The sequence below is a fragment of the Barbatula barbatula genome, assembly GCF_947034865.1.
Source record: "Barbatula barbatula genome assembly, chromosome: 1".
Classification (NCBI taxonomy): Eukaryota; Metazoa; Chordata; class Actinopteri; order Cypriniformes; family Nemacheilidae; genus Barbatula; species Barbatula barbatula.
In genome coordinates, this window is record NC_136766.1 from 32,740,992 (window position 1) to 32,767,138 (window position 26,147).

Below are 26,147 nucleotides of genomic sequence, written 5' to 3' on the forward strand. Positions count from 1 at the left end.
GTTACTATCTCTTCAGATTTGTACAAAAGAAAACATTAAAGGTCGAACAGACTTGAACCACCAAACGTTCTCAGTCCTGATTCTCCATCCCGTTCTGCATTATTTGTATGTTAAACACGTCAAACTCTTGAACTCGTCTCAACTGTTTTACTAAACACTGCAACGTTTTTCTATCGGCATAAACATGTGAAATAAAAACACAGAATAACACAAAGCCTTCCTTAAATGTGCATTGGCACCAGATGGAGATCATGAACACGTCCTGTGTTCTCCTCTCAGATCTTCTGTACTCATGGAGTAAACTGTAATGTCCTGATTTCACAAATGAATGTCATGAGATGATGTGGAGCAGAATGATCATCAGCAGCAGCAGCAGGATGAGAGTGAACTGTGAGGACACATCACCTCCTGAACCCTTGATGTTCACTCTGAACCTTCAGTCCTGACAATATCTCGCTCAGACAATAGATCTGTCATCCAGAAATCAACCATCACTTGAATGATGTTAGAGATCTGAAATGATCAGAGAGGAGCATCATGTTGGTGTCTTGTGTGATCTTGGACGAACTTTGAAAAAACAAAGGAAACTTTTTACAAAAAACATTTCTGTTTTGATATCTGGATGACTGTAGAAAACGGTTGGCAGCGATATATAAAGTCAAATCTCACACAAAATCTGCTGATCTGAACCAATTCAAACATTCCTCATTTCCATCTTTATACGGCTTCATGTTATTTCAATGACATTCAAATATATGAAATAATCCTATTAATTCTACTTATTGTTCATCATTTGTTTTGAAAAAGAAAGATGCCGATGATGGAATCAGGAAACATGAAGAGAGGAGATCAACAAACACAAAAAACACGAATCCAACTTTCATTTCACTTCTTCTGTAGTCAGAATATTGACGTTCCCTCCAGCCAACTAACTTACAAGATGAAAAAAATAACAACAATCCAGCACATTTGGAGAACTGTACTTTTATATTTTAATCTCACAAATAAAGAAAGAAATCTAAGCGAGATCTGATAGGAAAGAAAGCAGCTATTTGTAAAAAGTGTGCAGAATTTGTTCACTCCAAGATTGTGGTTTGTACGTTTGTGAGGTTTCTTCAGATACAGACGCCGCTAATATTGTCCTTCTCATGAAAAGATCAGATGTACTTTATATACATGTACATAAAAAAAGAGTGAGGTAGATAAAGTTAATGAAAACAAAAAGTCCCCAAAGTTGTGAAAAAAGCACAAAATAAGTCAAATGTTGCATTTAATCGGATGAGATTACAGTGATTCTAAACATATCACAAAAATAAAATAAATAATGGAAATAAAGTCAGGATGAGGGAAAGAAAATGGTTTTCCTCAAAAGATTTCTTCCCAAAACTGGCGCTCGTAGTCAAATCTGTCTGTTAAATGTATTAAATAAGTGATCTATGTTACAAACACAAGTTCTGCATAGAGACACTGAATCATATCTGTGTATCAGACTCTGTTTGGAAGAAAATAAACACAGAGTTTGTAACATCTGAAAACAGTGACAGGATCAGTCAAATGAAACGCATGACATGAGTTTATATTTAAGAAATGAAAGCTTGTGTAAATATGACAGAGGAATGAACGGTGAGACTGGAAAACGCTGCGAGCTTTGAGGAGTTTGACCTGAGAATATCTGTTACTCATGAATGTGATGACAGACACAGTGTCGAGATGTTAAGAGACTCACGTTTGCCATCATTCTGGATGCTGGACATAGAAAAGCATCTCCATCAACAGATACCAACATCAATGACATAAAAACACAAACATGAGGACTCGCAGGTTTTCTGACAACAGTATGAACTGTAGAAAACTCTTATTATAAACAGAAGGCAATAAACATCTTTACACGGCAGAACTGAATTTCTGTACCTCACTCTCTTTTCTTCTTTAGCAGAACTATAAGCATCATGAAATGGACCGTAGTGGAAAGATGCAAAAGATTACACCTGAAGAACCTCCTTATATATTTATATAATATGTATAAACCACAAAAGAATAATAAGAGTAAAATAGCAGCTTAGCAGATTATTTCAGCACAGACATACAGATGATCATCTGAAGTGTAAAAAGGTACAAAAGTGACAGTGGATGTAGACGCTCTGAGGTCCAACATCCAGCTGAAATATCAGATGAGAGACGTCTGGTTTATACAAACACGCATCACCTCCACAATCCCACAAGTTACCACTAAAACACGTGAGAAACTTTGTTTTTAGCCAAATCTCTTCTAAATATCTGTTGCCACATTTTGGGTGCCATGTTGATTTTGCATTGTTTCATGACGCCTTTTGTTTGAATCCGAACCAAATAGTTTCTTCAAGAACGCTAAAAAGGTCTGAAAGATATTCAGCAGTGTTAAAAACATGGAGTGTCGAGTCAGTTTAGAAGTTGATGCCTCTCAAAATCTCAAAAGTCGAGTGAGATTGTGTTGAAGAAACTATCTGTATAGAATTTGGCAACAAAGGAAAACACGCCGGTAGGTTTGAGAATTTGTGTGAGGTGACTTTGCAAACGTACATAACTTGTGTTGGCATCCCAAGGAAAAGGAACTCGCACAAGTTTCTCTCATCTCTGCTATAAACTGTATCATATCTAAACACGTCTTTGGAAACTCAAAGACAAGACCAAGTGCTTTGTGTTGATACAAAGATATGCAGATTGTGTAATGTCACTGTACCACTACTGACTTGATAGACCTTCAAACCGCTTTAGAGGAATAGAAAAATAACAAAATGAAAACAGTCAGTCTATCAGGTTTATGGTTTCAGTGATTCAGTCAATCTGCAGAAACAACAAACCAGTTTATGTCAATCAATTCAATAGAAATACACAAAAAAGCAAAGAAATCCAAACTTTGCATGTTGAGGTGATTGAAAAGGGATTGATCAGACTCTTGTATCGTTTTTTCTTTGTGTCTCTCTTTATTATTTTTAAATATATTTCTCCCGAAACCACACAGTTGCTTGACAGTCAAAGAAACGTGTCCAAGTGTCAGTCCAACAAACGTGACCTAAAGGAAACGGACCGCCGATCAGCAGGCCGACGACTGGGGCAAGGCACGCTCGTTCTTACGGCCTCCGTTCATGTGAGCGTAAGACTCAGTCTCGTCACACGGGCTCCCGAGAACCACAGAGGGTCCGTTTACAACGGGCGGGAGTTTTTCAGGATATGGATGAAATACTGTGTTGTTAAAGTTGACAAGAACTCTTAATTCATTCAATTAGCTATTCTAAAGGTTGACGAATAATATTGATGATGGAAGACATCCGTACGAAATAAAGAGATACAAGGTTTCAGAAGGACAGAAGGAAATAAGCCCCCATTGACTTTTCATAGTCATTTATTCCCACTATTGAAAGTCAATGATGGCTTATTTTGAAGTGAACTACTCCTTTAACCAAAGTAAAACCAGAGAAACTCTGAGGGAAGATAAACTAAACTAAACTGAAAGGAAGAATGTGAACAAAACCTGAGAAATTAAACTTGATACGCACAAAATACCATGAACCACAAAAACGAAAATGAAGGAATCCAAAGTAACAATTTGTAATATGAACATGTGTATCACAACATTCACAAGTATAAAAATCTATGTAGGTCAGTATTGCTCTTTTAGACTGGTGCCAAAATAATTGAATATTTGTTGTGCTTTGTAACAAAGAGCGGAAAAAATTGCTGAACAAGCTTTTTTATAGAAAATTATAATAAACTATTGGAGTTGATAAATACATTTCGCTACAATGGGTGTCCAAAACATCTATCCCCATATCCAATCTAATCTGTAATATTATTAATATATTAGAATACATATATTTAAATATAATTTTAACAATTGAAATACACAAATAAAAAATGAAATTGATATACACTCACCTAAAGGATTATTAGGAACACCATACTAATACTTTGTTTGACCCCCTTTCGCCTTCAGAACTGCCTTAATTCTACATGGCATTGATTCAACAAGGTGCTGAAAGCATTCTTTAGAAATGTTGGCCCATATTGATAGGATAGCATCTTGCATTTGATGGAGATTTGTGGGATGCACATCCAGGGCACAAAGCTCCCGTTCCACCACATCCCAAAGATGCTCTATTGGTTTGAGATCTGGTGACCATTTTAGTACAGTGAACTCATTGTCATGTTCAAGAAACCAATTTGACATGATTCGATCTTTGTGACATTGTGCATTATCCTGCTGGAAGTAGTCATAAGGGGATGGGTGGTCATAAAGGGATGGACATGGTCAGAAACAATGCTCAGGTTGGCCGTGGCATTTAAACAATGCCGAATTGGCACTGAGGGGCCTAAAGTGTGCCAAGAAAACATCCCCCACACCATTACACCACCACCACCACCAGCATCATCATGCACAGTGGTAACAAGGCATGATGGACCCATGTTCTCATTCTGTTTACGCCAAATTCTGACTCTACAATATGAATGTCTCAACAGAAATCTCATCAGATCAGGCAACATTGTTCCAGTCTTCAACTGTCCAATTTTGGTGAGCTTGTGCAAATTGTAGCGTCTTTTTCCCTATTTGTGGTGGAGATGAGTGGTACCCGGTGGGGTCTTCTGCTGTTGTAGCCCATCCGTCTCATGGTTGTTCGTGTTGTGGCTTCACAAATGATTTGCTGCATACCTCGGTTGTAATGAGTGTATATTTCAGTCAAAGTTGCTCTTCTATCAGCTTGAATCAGTCAGCCCATTCTCCTCTGACCTCTAGCATCAACAAGGCATTTTCGCCCACAGGACTGCTGCATGCTGGATGTTTTTCCCTTTTCACACCATTCTTTGTAAACCCTAGAAATGGTTGTGCTTGAAAATCCCAGTAACTGAGCAGACTGTGAAATACTCAGACCGGCTCGTCTGGCACCAACAACCATGCCATGCTCAAAATTGCTTAAATCCCCTTTCCCATTCTGACATTCAGTTTGGAGTTCTGGAGATTGTCTTGACCAGGACCACACCCCTAAATGCATTGAAGCAACTGCCATGTGATTGGTTGATTAGATAATTGCATTAATGAGAAATTGCCGGCAGTAAGTCGGGCTTATTCCCAGTGCATGTCGGACTCCGGCAGGGCTGCCCTTTGTCACCGGTTCTGTTCGTAATTTGGACAGAATTTCTAGACGCAGCCAGGGGCTGGAGGGTGTCAGGTTTGGGGACCACACGATCTCGTCTCTGCTATTTGCGGATGATGTTGTCGTGTTGGCCTCTTCAAACCAGGACCTTCAGCATGCACTGGGACAGTTTACAGTCGAGTGTGAAGCTGCTGGAATGAAAATCAGTACCTCCAAATCCGAGGCCATGGTCCTCAGTCGGAAAAGGGTGGCTTGCCCACTTCAGGTTGGTGGAGAGGTCCTGCCTCAAGTGGAGGAGTTTAAGTGTCTTGGGGTCTTGTTCACGAGTGAGGGAAGGATGGAACGGGAGATTGACAGACGGATAGGTGCAGCTTCTGCAGTAATGCGGTCGATGTACCGGTCTGTCATGGTGAAGAAAGAGCTGAGCCGCAAGGCGAAGCTCTCAATTTACCGGTCAATCTACGTTCCTACTCTCACCTATGGCCATGAGCTTTGGGTCATGACGGAAAGGACAAGATCCCGGATACAGGCGGCGGAAATTAACTTCTCCGCTGGGTGGCTGGGCGATCCCTTAGAGATAGGGTGAGAAGCTCGGTCACCCGGGAGGAGCTCGGAGTAGAGCCGCTGCTCCTCCACATCGAGAGGGGTCAGTTGAGGTGGCTTGGGCATCTGTTCCGTAGGCAACCTTGGGAAGACCTAGGACACGCTGGTGGGACTATGTCTCCCGGCTGGCCTGGGAACGCCTCGGTGTCCCCCCGGAAGAGCAAGAGGAAGTGTCTAGGGTGAGGGATGTCTGGGCATCTCTGCTTAGACTGCTGCCCCCGCGACCCGGCCCCGGATAAGCGGAAGAAAATGGATGGATGGATGGCATTAATGAGAAATTGAACAGGTGTTCCTAATAATCCTTTAGGTGAGTGTATATCCCCTTATCTTAGCAGAGTAATTCATATGGCATATACAAATGAGATCCCCAGTTCATTGGTCCGCAATGGACAACAAACAAACAAACTAACAAAACAAACAAACAAATAAGTCAAACAATCACTTTAATGACTTTTCCTAGTCATTTGAGTGTCTGTTTGTACAAAGATTTTAGTGGTTTCAGGGTACTGGAGTTAGACTGGGACCAGCTCGATAAACAGTAAGTCAAATGAGATACATTTTTTATTTAAAATTAAAATCCTTTTTACCTGTTTGCCTGATATGTGATCAAAAATTTAGTTTGCTGTCTAAATAAATTCCAAGAAATTTGTAATCTTTGACAATTTGTATTTTTTCTCCTGAAACTAAGATATCTGCGTCTTTGGTTACCTTATGTGATTTAATGAAGAAGAACATACCCACAGTTTTGGACACATTGAGTTGTCAACACGATTGATTGAACCATGTTGTAACTTTAACCGTCACATTTGTGATGACCTCGGTTTTTGAAGATCCATGCATATACAGAACATACGATAACTGCATACAGGCTCAAGTGAGGGCTTGAGATGAGATAAGAAATTAGTCCAACAAGAGCATTTCAGGACAAATACCCTACAAATGTCTTGAGATAAAACATGTGAACAATGTCTTGTGGTGTGGCAAGTGCGGGATAGAAAGCCTAAGCGGAATAATTGACTCCGGTCAGTTAAATTCTTATAATGCACCCCGAGGTGTATCGGCCATGACACGAAGCGGAGGCATTAAAGGTGCATTATATGCTAAGAATATAACGGCCCGTCGTCAATTATTTTTCACTTGGCCCACCCATAGTAAATCAACCAATCACATAATTCATCTGTTGCATCCTTTGACAAATGAAATAAGTGATATTCTCTTCTTTTTCTTTATTATGAGCCACAAAAGAACTTCACTATGAATGTTGGTTTCTATCGATGTCTCACCTATTTGTGCTTTTTTTATTCGTTGATTTCATTCTGATGATTTCATGTTTATGTGGAATCATATTTTGCATGTTATTCACCATGTTATGTCAGCCGCTGTAGAGCTTTGAATGTGGGCTGGAGGGAGTCACAACCTCGGCGCTAGACGCCTCTACTGTAGATGTTCCTGACTGCTCTTTTAATTGATACATTTTCAAAGATAATATGCTTATATTCCACTTTACATTCCTAGTGGAAAAAATCCCTTTCAGAGCTTTGGGTCTTTTATCTGATCAGAGAATACATTAATTTGTAGAATAAATAGCTAAAAAACCTTCACAAACTTTGCACAAAGTTTCAAATGACGTTGAAAATGTCTGGACATTCAATCCTTTAGTCTTTGAAAGAAAACACATTTACCTGGTTTGATTAAAATAATGTCCAAAATAAGAACAAGACTCAGCAGCGCCATCTCGTGTTTAAGAGAGTAACTGCATGCTGTCAAATGTACTGCAGACATGCTGAATTAAACCATTTCAAGAAGTCAAAGGGAGTACACATTTTATGCATTTATTACAAATCTGAAAGTTGTATAAAAATATAAAGAGATGAATAAATAAAACATTACGTATGAAAATAATAAAATAGACGGTGTTTAATAGTTCGTGTTTAATACAGTCATGTTCCTTTCCAGTCATTACAACAAATCTTCCCTTTATATTTTCAGGGTCATAAAGAAAATAAAAGTTGTTTTTAACTTGCTGAATACGAAAATCACAGACATTTTTTGACATAATTTGTACTTACAAATTTTTTTTATCACACATTTATACATTTCGGTTTTATTATTAGTATGCAGAAATAAACTGGCAAAACAAGAGTTAAACATAACAGTTATTAAATATCTGACGTCCAAAACTTTAGAAGTGACATTTTTTTTGTTTATTTGCAATATACACATATATCATATCTTATCATGAACTCAAAATGTACTTATTAAGCTTAATAACACTAAAACATTGGTGCTACATGAAAATAAATATAACCAAAGAATTGTACAGGAACTATTAAAAGGTTGTGCGAAACAAAAATGTCGTACACTGTGTAGTTAAGAAGATAAATAAATGATTTCTATGTTTTATTGGTGGTGAGGTCGACGGCGGCACAGGGGTCTTATAATATTTAATGTCCACTATATTATGATTATCTCATATACTGCACCGTAACTTTAATAACCGCATTAACTCATCCACTGCACTGTAACTTCAACAACTGCATTAACTCACCTATTGCATTACAACTTTAATAGCTAATGTCAATAATCTATGCACACTTAAGTCACTTGCACTATTGTTTAGTCTAAATTATTATCTGTTCATAGCCACCTGTACATTAATGTTCATAGTGTTAATGCTCGTACTCTATAGCCATCTGTATATATTGTTCATAAGAACATACCTACTGTAAAATATTTTCATAGTCCATGCCAACTGTATAATATTTTCCCAATATTGTATTCTGTTCTAGTTATACAATTGTGAGGATAAGAGAGAATATAGGCGAACTTTTGGATTTTAACCTGTTGAACTGCCTCCATGCACTTGAGGTTTGGAGTTTTAGTCAAAAAATAATGTATCATGACAAAATTACTTTAAAATGTCTGAAACTGAAGCTTTGATTTTTGATTACTATCCTAGTGTAAAAGTTAAAGTTGTGTGATACTTGCATGTCTTGCCCATCAAAAGAAAGTCTCCTGATGCAGTTTGTTGAAGCTCCAGTTGATGCTGGCTGTAAGTTTAGTGATGAGAGAGATAGTTTGATGCAGAGGATCTGTGCCTGGAAAGACGAGGCTGTAGCCTGACACCGACTGGTGAAGACGGTTCCGGGTGATGGCTTCTTCTAGTCCATCCTTAAAAGACCTTAAAAGGGCTAAACCCTTGTAGCAGCGGCACGTGCCAAGAGAGAAGTGGAAGAGACTGTGGTCTCTTTAAACTGTATGAGATGTCACACCCTACAGATGTGTCTGACCCGGAGGATGGCACTTTAAGAGGAATACTAAACTGGAGCTTTGCATGTGGAAGCTGATTGTTAAGATTCATTAAGAAACTTCTTAGTGGTTTATAATACAAATATGGAAAATATGAACCGAACCGAGGTGCTTTGTGGTGGTCCAGGAGTTTGAGCAGCATCCTGAATGCTGCCGCCAGACGCCGCGTGTTTACTGTCATAGAAAACAATATATGCGAGTTGTAGAAGTGTGTCGCAGCACTGCATGTCTGGTTTGTGACTCTCTTTAGTCTGATATATCTTAGTGAACTATTGCTGGTTACAGTTTTTAGCTTCAGTATATTTGTATTTGTGTTATACTGTGTCTTCAGTGTAGTGTCACTTTGCCCAGAACAAGTGTTCTCTTGCCTCTTATCAATAAGCTTCTGGAAGTAAAAGTTGTTTTAGTTTTTTTGATAAAGTTCTTTTGGCTATTTTTCATATTTCTCTGTTTTTGACAACCAAAAGCTGTGCAATGTTGTGTCATCATGGAAGCTGAATATAAGATTAACACAAACTAAACACAAACAACAAACAGGCACATTTACATTTGAAACAGCTCCATTCAAGTGAAAATGTGGGAGGAGCTATGACATCACTGGAGAGCGAGATCTTTTAGTGGAAATGTGGGAGGAGCTATGACATCACTGGAGAGCGAGATCTTTTAGTGGAAATGTGGGAGGAGCTATGACAAACCAGGTGAGCGAGATCTTCCAGTGAAAATGAAACTAAACTGATGAACAACAATCTGCTTTATTTCTTCAAAAACAAGATATCTGAGACTTTCAAAGACGCTCATGATCACATCTGATACTCACTCACAGGTAACACCATGAAGATATATGAGAGATTTCTCTGAACAAGTTTGTAATGTTTGTGTTTTGCTTCAGTGGGCTGTGTGTCTTACTAGAGCACATTAGACAAAACCAGATGAATACACACGTTTAATGAGTTAAATGACTTAAACTAGTTAGATATGAACTGAAATATTAACAGAATTTTATTAAACAAACTGATTCATTGTAAAGATTAGTTTGTGTTGGTATTGTGTCACACGACTGAAGACTTAAAGAAACAGGAAGTGTGTGAACTACAGACAGAATGAAAAACACAATAAACAATAAGAGAAATACATGTGAACGTTAAATGTGTTTATGAATGAAACAAACTGAACGTGTGTTTTATCTTCTGAAATATACAATATAGTTTAAGCTTTGAGAAGAGACAGAATCTTAAAATATTTAAAGAGAAGACGTGTGATGGCAGAAACTTCACCAACATCATCAAAACCAAGACAAACCAGGAGAGAGAGTATGGAGGAACCTCCACGTAAGTCAACAACACAAAATGAATAAATGTGTAAATTATTTAATGTGTAAAATCCTATCAATGTATTTACATAAATGTTTAATCTGTCAGTGATGAATGTTGATGATTTCTCAGTTCTGTCATCGTCCAGTGTTTCTCTGACGGAGGAGCTTCAGTGTTCTGTGTGTCTGGAGGTGTTCAGTGATCCAGTCAGCACTCCATGTGGACACAACTTCTGCAGGAGCTGTCTGAAACAGTACTGGGACAACAGTCACATCTACTCGTGTCCAATGTGTAAAGAAACATTCAGTAAAAGACCAGACCTCAAGATCAACACAACACTCAGACAGGTTGTGCTGCACTACAACGAAAAGTTCAGTGTGAGAAGATCTGAAGTTCTCTGTGACATCTGTGATGAGAGAAAGCTGAAAGCCCTGAAGTCCTGCCTGATGTGTCAGACATCTTACTGTAAAACTCACCTGAAACTTCATGAGAAAATGAGTTTAAAGAAACACAAACTGATGGATCCTGTGGAGAATATCAAGGACTATATATGTCAGAAACATGAGAGACCTCTGGAGTTCTTCTGTAGAGATGATCAGACATGTGTGTGTGTGTTTTGTACTGATGGAGACCACAAGACTCACAACACTGTTCCTCTAGAGGAGATGAGTGAAGAGAAGAAGGTTTGAGTCAATAACAACATTAAAACATGATTTAATAACCTGTTTACCTGTGATCAAATGTGTCTGTGTGTTGCTGTCTGTCTATAGACTCAACTGAAGAAGACACAGACAGACGTTCAGCAGATGATCCAGGAGAGAATCAAGAAGATTCAAGACATCAAACACTCAGCACAACTCAGAAAAGTAAGTTGAAGAGAAGAAGCGTTTGTCTTATAAATAAAGATGATGAATGAAAACATGATTGTTTCAGAGAAGCACAGATGAGGAGAAAGCAGCTAGTGTTGAGGTCTTCAGCGCTCTGATCAGATCCATTGAGAGATGTCAGACTGAGCTGCTGGAGATGATGGACGAGCAGCAGAAAGCAGCAGAGAAACAGGATGAAGATCTCATGAAAGATCTGGAGCAGGAGATCACTGAGCTGAAGTGGAGAGACAGTGAGCTGGAGCAGCTCTCACACACTGACCATCATCTCCACCTCCTACAGGTCAGTCTGTCTCTCTCTGTCTCTCTCTCTCTGTCTCTCTCTCTCTGTGTCTCTCTGTCTCTCTCTGTCTCTCTCTGTCTCTCTCTCTCTCTCTCTCTCTCTCTCTCTCTCTCTCTCTCTCTCTCTCTCTCTCTCTCTCTCTCTCTGTCTCTCTGTCTCTCTCTGTCTCTCTGTCTCTCTGTCTCTCTCTGTCTCTCTCTGTCTCTCTCTCTCTCTCTCTCTCTGTCTCTCTCTGTCTCTCTCTGTCTCTCTCTCTCTCTCTCTCTCTGTCTCTCTCTCTCTCTCTCTCTCTCTCTCTCTCTCTCTCTCTCTCTCTCTCTCTGTCTCTCTGTCTCTCTGTCTCTCTCTGTCTCTCTCTGTCTCTCTCTGTCTCTCTCATAGAACTGAAAATTAAATTTCCTTAGCACGGCTTGATAGAATTTATATTGTTCAGCATCAACGTAATCTTTTAACATTTTGTAAAATTATTCCAGTGGGTTTTTCTGACCACGATTTAGTCTTTTGCAGTCTTTTAATTAAATGTGTCAATTATAAGAGTGCTCACTGGATTTTTAATACTTCATTGTTGAATGATAAAAAATTCTTAGACAATTTTATTTTGGGAAACTTTTAAGCAGCAGAAACATTTTTATGTATTTTACCACAACGGTGGGACTGCGGAAAGGTTCTAATTAGGATTTTTGTCAAAAGTACACTCGAGACCTAGCCCAGTCAAGAAACTTTAGAGACTTTAGAAATGGAAATTACTGTTTTACAGGATTCATTAGCATCAAGGAAAAATAATAGAAAGCATATTGATGATCTGAAGAAAAAAAATATTTTTTGGCAGACCTGTTGGGGGTTAAAGCACAGGGAGCTTTAGTCCGTTCACGATTTCAAACTGTGGCACATGATCCATACCTTAAGCTCAGCTACAGGACAAGAACTAACAGAGCCTGCTGACATACGTAGCTGTGCTGTAGAGTTTTTTCAGATCTGTATAAATCTGAACCAGGGGAATGGGATGCAGATGCTGAAAATGTTCTCAAAGGACTGCCAAAGGTGGAGGAAGAGTCAAACAATGAGCCGCAACAGACTTTATCACTGAAAGAGCTTTATACTGCCATGATGAGTATATTGTCCTCACTGCACTGTAGCAAGTGCAGCTATACAACTAGCTAAACTCTTCCTCTCAAATGAAGACTCAAGTCGTGGTAAACTTTAGATGCTCTTTACTGTGGCTCTTTTTCTCATTTTACAAGGGTCAGAGTGAAAACTGTAACAAAGAAAACTATAAAAATTACCATTTAACTCTGTAACATGTGCTTTCTCATGTAAATAAGTGAAAATAAAACGTTTTTAAATACCAGTAAATCAAATGCCTTCTTCATATAAATAATATTTTTATCGCTAACATATGAATGTAATTATGAAATTATTACCTTACGACGTTGCCTCGGTGGCGTTTACAGTGTAAAATACATGCTGATGAACACAGAAATAATCCCGCTAGCCTCCTCAAACTACGGACCAAAACAAAACCGTGAACTAGGAAACTTTACGGTGAGACGAGCCCTTCAAAGTAAGAGTCTCTTGAAATTAAAGGTTCGCACGAACTTATACATGAAAGACAACACAATGAGCATGGAAAATGGTAAATCTCCTGGAATAGGAGAAGATCTGCTAACGTTTCTTAATGACAGTTTGAAAAGAGGACTATTGCCTCTAAGTTACAGAAGAGCAGTCATCACACTGTTACCAAAGAAAGGGGATCTACAGTGTCTCGGCAATTGGCGCCCTGTTTCACTCTCATGTTTCTCATGTTTTCTCATGAGTACAACATTTTGTCCAAAACTTTAGCTATGAGACTATGAGCAAATTGATCGAATGTGATCAGACTTACTGTATTACCAACAGGTCTATTTTTGATAATTTTGCTTCAATAAGAGATGTTTTTCAAGCTTCTAAACTCTTGGGAATTAACTCTGGACTGATTTCTCTTGATCAAGAGAAAGCCTTCAACAGAGTTGAGCATTTGTTTCTATGGAATGCTTTAGAGGCTTTTGGGTTTAACCATACTTGTATATCAATGAATCAATGATTAAGGCTGTGTATTGTAACATTGAGGGTGTTCTTAAGATTAATGGTGGTTTGTGTGCTCCGTTTAAAGTTGAGAGGGGTGTCAGGCAGGGATGTCCTTTGTCTGGTTTCCTGTACTCACTGGCAATCGAGCACTTACTTCAAGTTACGAGCTCATTTAAAAGGTTTGATTGTTCCTGGTTGTAATAATTCTTTACATCTTTCCGCATATGCTGTTGATGTTATTGTTTTTGTAAATGAAAAGGAGGATGTTACTTAGCTTTAAAAAATTTCAATGATTTTAAATTAGTTTCTTCTGCTAAAGTCAATTAGAGGAAAGTAAAGCTCTACTAGCGGGAGATTGGAGTGGAGATCTTCCTGCTTTACCTGGAGAACTGTTTAGGAAAAGAGGAGGTTTAAAATACCTTGGTGTATATCTAGGAAATTAAAACTGTATTAAGAACAATTGGGAAGGTTTAATGAGAAAATAAAAGGTTGATTGGAAAAGTGGAAATGGTTGCTGCCTAAGATATCTTATAGAGGGCGTATTCTTATAATTAACAATCTTGTGGCATCTTCATTATGGCATAAACTTGCTTGTGTCGACCCTCCAAATGCACTCCTTGTAAATATCCAAAGAGAACTGGTGAACTTTTTTCATTCATTGGACTCATTGGACTCCTCAAAGCATTTTGTTCTTGCCCAAAGAGGAAGGAGGTCAAAGTCTGTTAAATCTCACTTGCAGAAGAGCCACTTACCGTCTCCAATACATACAGACACTGTTGATAGGACCTTATTCACTGGTGTGGAGACCATTGGCTTTAAGAATCTTGAGAAGAGTGGGCAATATGGAAGTAGACTTAACATTGTTCTTAATGGATCTTTAAAGATTGACTTTTACTGGAATTCCTTCTTTCTACCAAAATTTGTTCAAAGTGTGAGGTTTCTTTAAATATTATTGGATGGAACCAGCAACTTCTCTTCATTGGTTGTTGGAAGAACCAGTTGTATTTGGAGCTAGGTTTGATATTTCAGCAGAAGATTGTCCTGGTTTAACAGATTTATTATGTTATAAAAAACTTTTAAAGCTACAAAACATCATAAATGAATCCGGTTATAATTTACTGAAAGCTGAAAAAAGTTGCTATCCTGCCAAGAGTTCGATCAATACGTTTTGTAAAAATGTTTCTTGAAAAATTAACTACGATTTTAACTGTTGAAGAGAAGACACTTTTACAAGAGTTTGGTGCAGGGACTTTAAGCCCTGATAGTAAAGATCTTTTTCCTGATCTTGAAATTTTACCTGTTATAGATGTCTTACTTATAGGGTCTTACTGGCCCCTGTTGAATTTTGGAAGTAATGATTATATAGATTTTTGTTTAAGCATTGGGAAAGTTACTCATCAGCAAAATTTTAAAACAGATACAGTATGGAGAGAAAAATTAGAAATCAATTCTGAAATTAAACCTGTCTGGCGAGCACTTTACAAACCACCATTAAAAAAGAAAATTGGTGATTTGCAATGGCAGATTTTACATGGAGCCATTGCTGTAAATGCCTTTGTGTCTATTTTAAACCCCACTGTAAGTGACAAGTGTCCTTTTTCTTTAGAACGAGAGACTATTTTTCATTGCTTCATGTATTGTAATCGACTAAACCCTCTTTTTGATTTATTGAGATTTTTTTTATTATTTTAATATTAGTTTTTCAGATTATATTATAAGATTATATTTTGGTTTTTTACAGTTCAAAACTAAAGTTAAAATGTAATGTCATAAATTTTATTGTGGGCTGTCTATATTACTAGGAGAAATAAGATAGAAGAGAAGTCTGGACAAGATGTTTTATTCGTTTTTAAAAATATGGTAAAATCAAGAATTGTTATTGATTTTAAGTTTTACAAACTGATGAATACGATAAAAGCTTTTGAAACTCAGTAGTGTTGTAATTATGCTCTCTGTTCGGTTGAAGATAAAGAAATCGTTTTTGCAAGAGAATTAATGTAATTATTATATTATTGTTTTGGTGTGTGTAAAGTGATTTATATGTAAAAATATTGTAATAAATCGATTTAATTCTCTCTGTCTCTTTCTCTCCTCGTGCTGAGGTGCGTTCTTCTCTCTCCTCCTGCTGTAGATCGACTCATCCCTGTACAGACCTCCACACACCAAGAACTGGTCTGAGATCAGTATGAAGACTGATGTGAGTGTGGAGACTCTGAGGAGAGCTCTGACTCAACTGCAGGAGACTCTACAAGACAAACTCACTGAAACTTGTACGTCATCTGCTATAGAAACAGTTATAAATCCTTATTATCTGTCATTGGTTAAAGGTTTCTTAGTTAATTTATTCATGATGTTTATTGTTATTTGTGTTGACAGTGTTGAGGAGGATGCAGCAGTTTGCAGGTACAATCTGTGATCTTCACTGTTCTCAATAATACTTTACACACACATACTCACCTCTACAATTATAAACACATCAACATCTTTATATTGATTCATATTCTCTGATCTCTCAGTGGATGTGACTCTGGATCCTGATACAGCTCATCCACATCTCATCCTGTCTGAAGATGGAAAACAAGTGAGAGATGGAGACATTAGACATAAACTCCCAGATAATCCAGAGAGATTTGATTATTGGGTCTGTGTTCTGGGTAAAGAGGGATTCTCTTCAGGGAGATTTTATTTTGAGGTTCAGGTGAAGGGAAAAACTGACTGGAATTTAGGAGTGGCCAGAGAATCTATTAACAGGAAAGGAGAGATCACATTGACTTCACAGAAAGGAATCTGGACTGTGTTTCTGAGAGATGAGAAGAATTACGAGGCATGTGCTGGTCCCTCTGTCTTTCTGTCTCTGAGAGTGAGTCCACAGAAGGTGGGGGTGTTTGTGGATTATGAGGAGGGTCTGGTCTGTTTTTATGATGTGGAGAACAGATCTCTTATCTACTCTTTCACTGGCCAAACTTTCACTGAGAAACTCTTTCCATACTTCAGTCCAGGTCTTAATGATGAAGGTAAAAATTCAGCCCCACTGATCATCTCACCTGTTCATTACAACAAATGACTTTACTAGGTTAAATATGAATTAAAAATATTATTTCTCCAAATCTGATATACTGTATGATTCATATTTTCACACTAATGTTCAGTGGTCATCAAAACAAACAACTGAATATAATATCGATTTTTAGAATGGTCTCTAGTTGTCTTTCAGCTTGTAAACTCTTGTGCCAGATTTATATTCTCTGTTTCACAGCTTTATTGTGATATATAAGCCCTGATCCTCCTATAGTTACTGTCTCTTCAGATTTGTACAAAATAAAACATTAAAGGTTGAACAGACTTGAACCACCAAACATTCTCAGTCCTGATTCTCCATCCCATTCTGCATTATTTGTATATTGTAAACATGTCAAACTCGTCTCAACTGATTTACTGAATGTAGCCCTGTGAAAAATCAAGTTAATACATATGTGAAGTATACTGTTATTTTATTCAGTTTATTTTTATTTGTGTTAATGTAAAAAAAATTAAGTTCTGTGAAAGGGAAATGAATGTTATCACTGTTAATATTACTATCACATTTATTGTTAGTGGGAGTGAGTCGTTTGTAAGGTCACCGGGGATGTTAACGAGAGAGGGATGAGTCGAGGTGGGAGCTCGTATGTCGTAACATATGTAGGTTTAAGTGACATTCAGTAAGTTAGGGTGACGAACCCTGATTTAATACTAGGGTAGCCCCTGCAGTCAGTTAGTACTTTGGTTAAGGGTGCTTTTGGAGACTGTTTGGGGACTCACTGTAGTAGCGTCTAGCTGCTAACGGTTAAAGCATGTGCTTCGGAAAAGAAGAGGCTACGTGTATAGTGTGCACGAGTTAAAGTGGACGTTCGCTTGGTGAAGAGGACTTTAAAACCCAACATTGACGATTCGTCGGGACCCGTAGGTGTGACTCTTCCGGAGGACATCGGTAACGGTTCGTCGGGACCCGAGGTGTGACTCTTCCGGATGTTGGTAGCGTGTTGAGTGGCTAACTAGTACATCTGCAAACCACAGGGTCCCCAGTTATTTAACACAGCGAATACTCTGCCAATAAGTGCACACTCACAAACATCACAAGGAAAATAACTCAATTCACTTCAAAACCAAACAATAATCACCAAAATTAAACCAATACACTTATATCCCCTCATCTTGGCAGAGTAATTCATATTGCATATACAAATTATATCCTGTGTTCATTGGTCCCCAATGGACAACAAACAAACAAACTAACATAACATAAGTCAAACAATTACTTTAATGACTTTGCCAAACACAACCCAGTTTACATTTGGATCTTACCAAAATACCCATTCAGCCACTATTGTTTCTGGTAGAAAAGTAAACGGCAATCATGCAATCTCTGGAAAAAAGAAACACAATTTAAAATCGCCATATAAAAGATTTACTATAGTTAAAAACATTTACAATGAAGTATAAACAAATTTAAAATATAAGACGTTAAAACTCAATTCAAAGCTTTAGTAAGGATTGATACCTTTATTTAAATGGTTAGTTCTCTGAAGCACCAAACACATGTTTCTTCACACGGGCACTAAAACACAAGGCAGATATAAATATTAAAACTAAACAAACTCGCTATAACAAAAATCTTGAACTGAAATCACAAACTGTGCTTTGAAATAAGTTTGCTTGAATCTCTGAAGCAACACGCATCATCTTCTGAAGGGCCATATACCAATCCAGTTCTATAAATCATCAGCTCTTCCACGGCCTTACGTTCCCATGGTGCCTTAAAAGAGGAAGCCCCTGAAATTGGACTTCCTTTTATACCCGTCTGACCTGTGGGATTTGTAGTCCATCTCATGTGAAGTAGCCTACCTATATTTTCTACCCTGTTACACTAATAAGCCAACGTTTCAGATGTGATGGAAAAAGGCTTTGTGTATTAATACCTCTGATTGATGATGGAATGGTGTTCCACTCCTCAGAAGTCCTAATTGAGAAGGCTCATTTACTAAAAGCACTTTTTCTGAGTGGAATAACACAGTCACCTCTTGACAGGGACGTGCACAGGAATTTTGAGGGGCAGTTGCTCTGACCTGAAAAAAGGGCAACACCCCCACCCAAAAAAACCTCACAGGCTATATGAAGGACTGAGAATAACAGGATCTTTATTCATATATATATATATATATATAAAGAAGTAAAAGACTGAAATACAGCACTCAATCACCTTAACTAGTACTAATAATAACACAGAAAAACATAACTCCCTGAAATATCTCTCCTGAATCCGCCTCTTTTCAGTGGGCATCTTGGCTTCAAACAAAACCCAAAATAGTGAAAAGATTTAGGCATTTAACCATTTAGAATAAAATAATTAATGTGATGCATAGCTTCCATCATTAATTCTTCTTGCTCAAACGAAATGTGAGAAACTAACTACCAGCAGAGACGTAGCTTAGTTTGCCTAATGCCTACCTACCAAAAAAAATTGTAGCCTAGGCTGCTTGTCTGCAAGCTATCTGTCTTATTATTTAGGCTAAACGTGGCAAACTCAGCCTGGATTTATGAAGATTTTAATTCATTTCATAAAACTTGATGATGATGATCGTTCGTTTGTTATACATCACAAACTCACCTTTTCTGACAACGTTATGGTGGCTATTTCCATAACACAAGGACACTTTGCAGCATTTAGTGAGGCAAGAATAACTGCATAGGACTCTGGTGTACTCGCAACTAAAATACAATTTTGTGCATCATATCGATGGTCTCATGATACAGTGATTCTGAAACAGTCTACTCGGTTTTTTTTTTAATTGTCTGGCAATGAATATTTGACCTATAGGCTTAACCGAAGATGTACCTGCAGCTCGTCGGTTACTTTTGTTTCTCTGTGCTGGCATGTCGCAGGTCCCTTGACTACAAACGTCCACTTCACAGCGACATCCATGAAAAGTGTCTCTACTGTTTTTTATATAAAGTTGTGCTCTTTTGTCCATTCCGGACTAAATTAAGTCTGAAGTTTCAGCAAGTTACCGTTATGATGTGACGAAGCCAGCATGTGGACTCCACTTCCACGTCGTGGAGGCTTGTTTACGTTATTAACCAATGATATATCAGATATTTATTTGACACCTCTTTCAGCCAATCATTTGTTTGACCAGAGATCTTACGGCGTCAGACGCTATGCTGCTGCGTCCCAATAAATGTTCTAAAGCGGGTTTTGTTTAGGCCGATTCAGGACAACTCCAAAAACGAGTACAAATGAGTGTCTGGTTTGAGGCTGCCCTGGACGCCGGACAGGGGGCTTAAAATCCTGACTGTCCAGACGAAATCCAGACGTATGGCCACCCTAGACAACGTTGAGTCGTATCACCCGATAACCGCGACAATCTCCTTCTAGGGCCGCTCATGCAGGCTCAGCTCAGGTGCCGGTCACGTGCAGCGCTGCACCCACGTTAACAGAGTTTGCCCTTCCCCTTCTGACTTTTACTTTAGTTGCCCGAATACGGAAGTGAATGAGGCTTTTCGCGTTTTTTTTCTCTAGACGTCGGTGAAATTCTGCATCCATTGTATGATTTATTTATTTTCCACCTCGGAAGGGCAACGTGAGTCGAGAAGGGCATATGGGCATTTGCCCGGGCAACCTGAGCAACCCCCCTGTGCACGTCCCTGCCTCTTGACACTCCTCTGGTGATTCTGTGTGTGGTTGTTCTCAGATGAATAAAATCACTGAGACCTGACAGCAATTTATGAACTTAATAAGATTTTCCCAACTTCAAATATTGTATTTAATAAAATGGCGCAGTGGTGAAAATATTTTGGTTTCTTATCAAGTACTTTGAGTGTCTGTTTGTACAAAGATTTTAGTGGTTTCAGGATAGTGGAGTTAGACTCAGACCAGCTCGATAAACAGTAAATATAATGAGATCAATCGGAAATTCGCTCGATTAAATTGGACTTTTTTACCTGTTTGCCTGACATGTGATCTAAAATTTAGTTTGTTGTCTAAATAAATGCCAAGATATTTGTATTCTTTGACAATTTGTATTTTTTCTCCTGACACTAAGATATCTGCGTCTTTGGTTACCTTATTTGATTTAGTGAAGAACATACCCACAGTTTTGGACACATTGAGTTAACCCGATTGATTCAACCATGTTGTAACTTTAACCATCACATTTGTGATGACCTCGGTTTTTGAAGATCCATGCATATACAGAACATATGATAACTGCATATAGGCTCAAGTGAGATAAGATAAGGCTTGAGATGAGATAAGAAATGAGTCCAACAAGAGCATTTCAGGACAAATACCCTACAAATGTCTTGAGATAAAACATGTGAACAATGTCTTGTGGTGTGGCAACTGTGGTATAAAAAGCCTAAGCGGAATAATTGACTCCGGTCAATTAAATTCTTATAATGCACCCGGAGGTGTATCGGCCATGACATGAAGCGGAGGCATTAAAGGTGCATTATATGCTAAGAATATAACGGCCCGTCGTCAATTATTTCTCACTTGGCCCACCCATAGTAAATCAACCAATCACATAATTCATCTGTTGCATGCATCCTGTGACAAATGAACAAAGTCATATTCTCTTCTTTTTCTCCACAGAAGAACTTCACTATGAATGTTGGTTTCTATCGATGTCTCACCTATTTGTGCTTTTTTTATTCGTTTATTTCATTCTGATGATTTCATGTTTTTGTGTAATCATATTTTCTCTCAATTATCATTGGTTTTTTGCACTTGTTCACACAGAATTGTTGTCTTAAATACTTGTGTCAATTATATCAATAGAAATACTAAATAATGAATGAAGGTTTATGAATGAAGGTTTATTCGGTTTCTAAAACATAGGAAAAATATATGTACAGAAAATTCCTTACAAACAAAGATGGTAACAGAAAAGGTATAGGCTGAAGCCGTGGCTTATTGCGCCTGCCCTATTTACAAAACAACATCTACCCATCAAAGTTAGGCATAAGCAATACCTGCATAAACATATAGAGACATACACACATACATATACTTATATATATATTTCTGTACCCTATTTTTAAACAAACAGAGTATATTTGCAGGCAATATTTTCCTGTTGACTTTGAACATAAAGACAACTTTATTCAGAGTGACTAGATCGGGGAATTTTATTGCTTTAAATTAGCAGAATATTGAGTTTGTCGGTTCATTATAAGGTGAATGATTGACTATCTTTATGGCTTTTTTTTGTAAAATAAAAATAGGCTTTGTGTTTGTGGAGTAAGCATGTCCCCATATTTCAACACAGTAAGACAAATATGGAACAATGAGAGAACAATACAGAATATTTAAAGGTGCCGTATTTAGAAAATACTTGGTTTTATGTAATATGGCAATTGTTTTGGACAGTTTTGATTGAACATGTGCGATGTGTGGTTTCCAGGATAATTTATGGTCTAATATTATTCCAAGAAATTAGTTTTCATTCATCCTTTCTAGTACCACATCATCGATCTTTAAGCTCATGCTAGTTTTAATTTGTCGATTACTGAATATAATATACTTGGTTTTACTTGGATTAAAAGATCATTTATTTCGGTCAAACCATTGCTTGATTCTGGATAGTTCTCTAGTCACATCAATAATTAGTTGGTAAAGATTATCCCCAGATACATACAGTGTTGCGTCATCTGCGAACAAGACACATTTTAACAAATCGGATCCCTTACAGATATCATTAATATATAGAATAAACAATTTAGGACCAATCAAAGAACCCTGAGGCACCCCACAAGTTACTTTACGCATTTCTGATTGATGCTTATTCAAATGTACACACTGGTATCTATTGTCAAGGTAGTTTTCTAACCATGAGTAAGCACGGCTTCTAAAACCATACTGCTCTAGTTAATTCATTAACTATTTGTGATCTATGGTATGGTCGACAAAAACACCCAAAGTAAATCATTTTTGTCTAATGCAGATGCTATATAATCAATATATAATTTCTGCCATTGAAGTCGATCGAACGCTCCTGAATCCATATTGATCGTCACTTAATATCATGCATTTCTTCTAGGAAACTATCAAGCCTCTTCAAAAAAAGTTTTTCCAGTATTTGTGAAAATTGGGATGATAATGAAATTGGTCTATAATTTGAGTATAAATGACTGTCACCACTCTTATAAATTGGAATAATTTTTGCAGTTTTCATCTGATCTGGAAACACGGCAGAATTAAAGGACAAATTGAAGATGTACTCAAAGGTTCTAATATTAAATGGATTGTATTTTTAACTAGTTTCATATCAATGTCTGTCCAATCGGTTGACCTTTTATTTTTAAAACCATTCACAATCTCCAGTTTTTCTTTTTTGGTAATGTCAGACACATACATGGAGGAAGAATTCCTACTGTTATATTCAAAACTCTTTATATTTTTACTCTTTGAATCGGTAATTCCTTTTGCCAGATTGAAACAAACATTAACAAAATAATCGTCAAATTTGTTTGCTATCTCCTTTGGATTTCTTGTAAGGAGTTTATTGTCATTTATGAACTAAACTTGGACACTCTTGTTTATTATTAGTTTTTTTGATAATTTTATTTAGAGTACTTTCCAAGTTCCTTGCATATTTGCTTTTGTTGTTCTAAGAGGGAGTAAAAATATTGCTTTTCACTTTTTCGGATAATAGTTACCAAATTATTTTTATTAATTAAATATGTATTTTTCTACCGACTCAATGGTCCTATTTTTTTACAAATTTTGAGTATAATGTATTCTTCTTTTTGGATGCATTTTCGATGCCTTTGGTTAGCCATTTGGCATTTCAAAATCTAGTGTATCATGACAAAATAACTTATCATTAAAATGTCGATTTTTGATCACTATCCTAGTGTTATACTGTTCTACATCTCTATATTACACCAAGTATAAACAGCATCTTATATAATTTTTCTTTTGGTAAGAATCAACAACTATAATCTGTTCTACTGTGCAGTTTCACCCTTTCTGTCTGGGTATTCACCAGCTGTGAGGGATAACATGAATACTCTCTGCCAGTACATGAGACTTAGTCACTTAATGCAAAGTGTTCACTTATTTGAGAATAATTGCTTCTTGGGTTATCCGTCACGCAGTTATCATATGAAGAGATTCAATGAAGCCATTGTGTTCTCTATTACAAGTGTAAGAATTCTCATGAGCTTTTCTTCACAGATTTTAGTTCATATTCTCCACCGTTCCTTATGTAAACTGATATGAATTTATAGTGAATTATGATCAACTGTCATAGAAAACAATATATGCGAGTTGTAGAAGTGTGACGCAGCACTGCATGTCTGGTTTGTGACTCTCTTTAGTCTTAGTGATATATCTGAGTGAACTATTGCTGGTTAAAGTTTTAACTTTCAGTATATTTGTATTTGTGTTATACTGTGTCTTCAGTGTAGTGTCACTTTGCCCAGAACAAGTGTTCTCTTGCCTCTTATCAATAAGCTTCTGGAAGTAAAAGTTGTTTTAGTTTTTACGATAAAGTTCTTTTGGCTATTTTTCATATTTCTCTGTTTTTGACAACCAAAAGCTGTGCAATGTTGTGTCATCATGGAAGCTGAATATAAGATTAACACAAACTAAACACAAACAACAAACAGGAACATTTACATTTGAAACAGCTCCATTCAAGTGAAAATGTGGGAGGAGCTATGACATCACTGGAGAGCGAGATCTTTTAGTGAAAATGTGGGAGGAGCTATGACATCACAGGTGAGCGAGATCTTCCAGTGAAAATGAAACTAAACTGATGAACAACAATCTGCTTTATTTCTTCAAAAACAAGATATCTGAGACTTTCAAAGACGCTCATGATCACATCTGATACTCACTCACAGGTAACACCATGAAGATATATGAGAGATTTCTCTGAACAAGTTTGTAATGTTTGTGTTTTGCTTCAGTGGGCTGTGTGTCTTACTAGAGCACATTAGACAAAACCAGATGAATACACACGTTTAATGAGTTAAATGACTTAAACTTGTTAGATATGAACTGAAATATTAACAGAATTTTATCAAGAAAACTGATTCATTGTAAAGTTTAGTTTGTGTTGGTATTGTGTCACACGACTGAAGACTTAAAGAAACAGGAAGTGTGTGAACTACATACAGAATGAAAAACACAATAAACAAGAAGAGAAATACATGTGAACGTTAAATGTGTTTATGAATGAAACATACTGAACGTGTGTTTTATGTTCTGAAATATACAATATAGTTTAATCTTTGAGAAGAGACAGAATCTTAAAATATTTAAAGAGAAGACGTGTGACGGCAGAAACTTCACCAACATCATCAAAACCAAGACAAACCAGGAGAGAGAGTATGGAGGAACCTCCACGTAAGTCAACAACACAAAATGAATAAATGTGTAAATTATTTAATGTGTAAAATCCTATCATTGTATTTACATAAATGTTTAATCTGTCAGTGATGAATGTTGATGATTTCTCAGCTCTGTCATCGTCCAGTGTTTCTCTGATGGAGGAGCTTCAGTGTTCTGTGTGTCTGGAGGTGTTCAGTGATCCAGTCAGCACTCCATGTGGACACAACTTCTGCAGGAGCTGTCTGAAACACTACTGGGACAACAGTCACATCTACTCGTGTCCAATGTGTAAAGAAACATTCAGTAAAAGACCAGACCTCAAGATCAACACAACACTCAGACAGGTTGTGCTGCACTACAACGAAAAGTTCAGTGTGAGAAGATCTGAAGTTCTCTGTGACATCTGTGATGAGAGAAAGCTGAAAGCCCTGAAGTCCTGCCTGATGTGTCAGACATCTTACTGTGAAACTCACCTGAAACTTCATGAGAAAATGAGTTTAAAGAAACACAAACTGATGGATCCTGTGGAGAATATAAAGGACTATATATGTCAGAAACATGAGAGACCTCTGGAGTTCTTCTGTAGAGATGATCAGACATGTGTGTGTGTGTTTTGTACTGATGGAGACCACAAGACTCACAACACTGTTCCTCTAGAGGAGATGAGTGAAGAGAAGAAGGTTTGAGTCAATAACAACATTAAAACATGATTTAATAACCTGTTTACCTGTGATCAAATGTGTCTGTGTGTTGCTGTCTGCCTATAGACTCAACTGAAGAAGACACAGACAGACGTTCAGCAGATGATCCAGGAGAGAATCAAGAAGATTCAAGACATCAAACACTCAGCACAACTCAGAAAAGTAAGTTGAAGAGAAGAAGTGTTTGTCTTATAAATAAAGATGATGAATGAAAACATGATTGTTTCAGAGAAGCACAGATGAGGAGAAAGCAGCTAGTGTTGAGGTCTTCAGCGCTCTGATCAGATCCATTGAGAGATGTCAGACTGAGCTGCTGGAGATGATGGACGAGCAGCAGAAAGCAGCAGAGAAACAGGATGAAGATCTCATGAAAGATCTGGAGCAGGAGATCACTGAGCTGAAGAGGAGAGACAGTGAGCTGGAGCAGCTCTCACACACTGACCATCATCTCCACCTCCTACAGGTCAGTCTCTCTCTCTCTCTCTCT

The 26,147-nt window shown here is 37.5% G+C and overlaps 2 protein-coding genes across 7 annotated transcripts in view; both read left to right on the plus strand.

Annotated features, from left to right (window-relative positions):
- LOC306904986 (E3 ubiquitin-protein ligase TRIM39-like) overlaps nucleotides 1-189 on the plus strand; it is a 12,701-nt gene extending 12,512 nt beyond the window's left edge. For both annotated transcript variants that reach the window (XM_079475290.1, XM_079475291.1), the window contains one exon: nucleotides 1-189. This exon is cut by the window's left edge and continues 775 nt beyond it. The gene's annotated coding sequence lies outside the window, so the exon portion shown is untranslated.
- Nucleotides 1-26,147, plus strand: part of LOC306902282 (E3 ubiquitin-protein ligase TRIM39-like) — a 45,883-nt gene that overhangs the window by 12,482 nt on the left and 7,254 nt on the right. The window contains exons 1-8 of one of the 5 annotated variants that reach the window (XM_079470716.1): nucleotides 9,740-9,864; nucleotides 10,247-10,369; nucleotides 10,484-11,034; nucleotides 11,122-11,217; nucleotides 11,285-11,518; nucleotides 15,714-15,852; nucleotides 15,959-15,985; nucleotides 16,099-16,936. In XM_079470716.1, coding sequence (XP_079326842.1) covers nucleotides 10,300-10,369; nucleotides 10,484-11,034; nucleotides 11,122-11,217; nucleotides 11,285-11,518; nucleotides 15,714-15,852; nucleotides 15,959-15,985; nucleotides 16,099-16,646 — 1,665 coding nt within the window. In that variant the 5' untranslated portion in view covers nucleotides 9,740-9,864; nucleotides 10,247-10,299 and the 3' untranslated portion in view covers nucleotides 16,647-16,936. Of the gene's footprint in view, nucleotides 1-9,739; nucleotides 9,865-10,246; nucleotides 10,370-10,483; nucleotides 11,035-11,121; nucleotides 11,218-11,284; nucleotides 11,519-15,713; nucleotides 15,853-15,958; nucleotides 15,986-16,098; nucleotides 16,937-24,304; nucleotides 24,470-24,851; nucleotides 24,975-25,088; nucleotides 25,640-25,726; nucleotides 25,823-25,889; nucleotides 26,124-26,147 lie in introns of those variants that run through there. The other 4 variants (XM_079470715.1, XM_079470714.1, XM_079470717.1 and 1 more) reach the window with 4 other exon arrangements.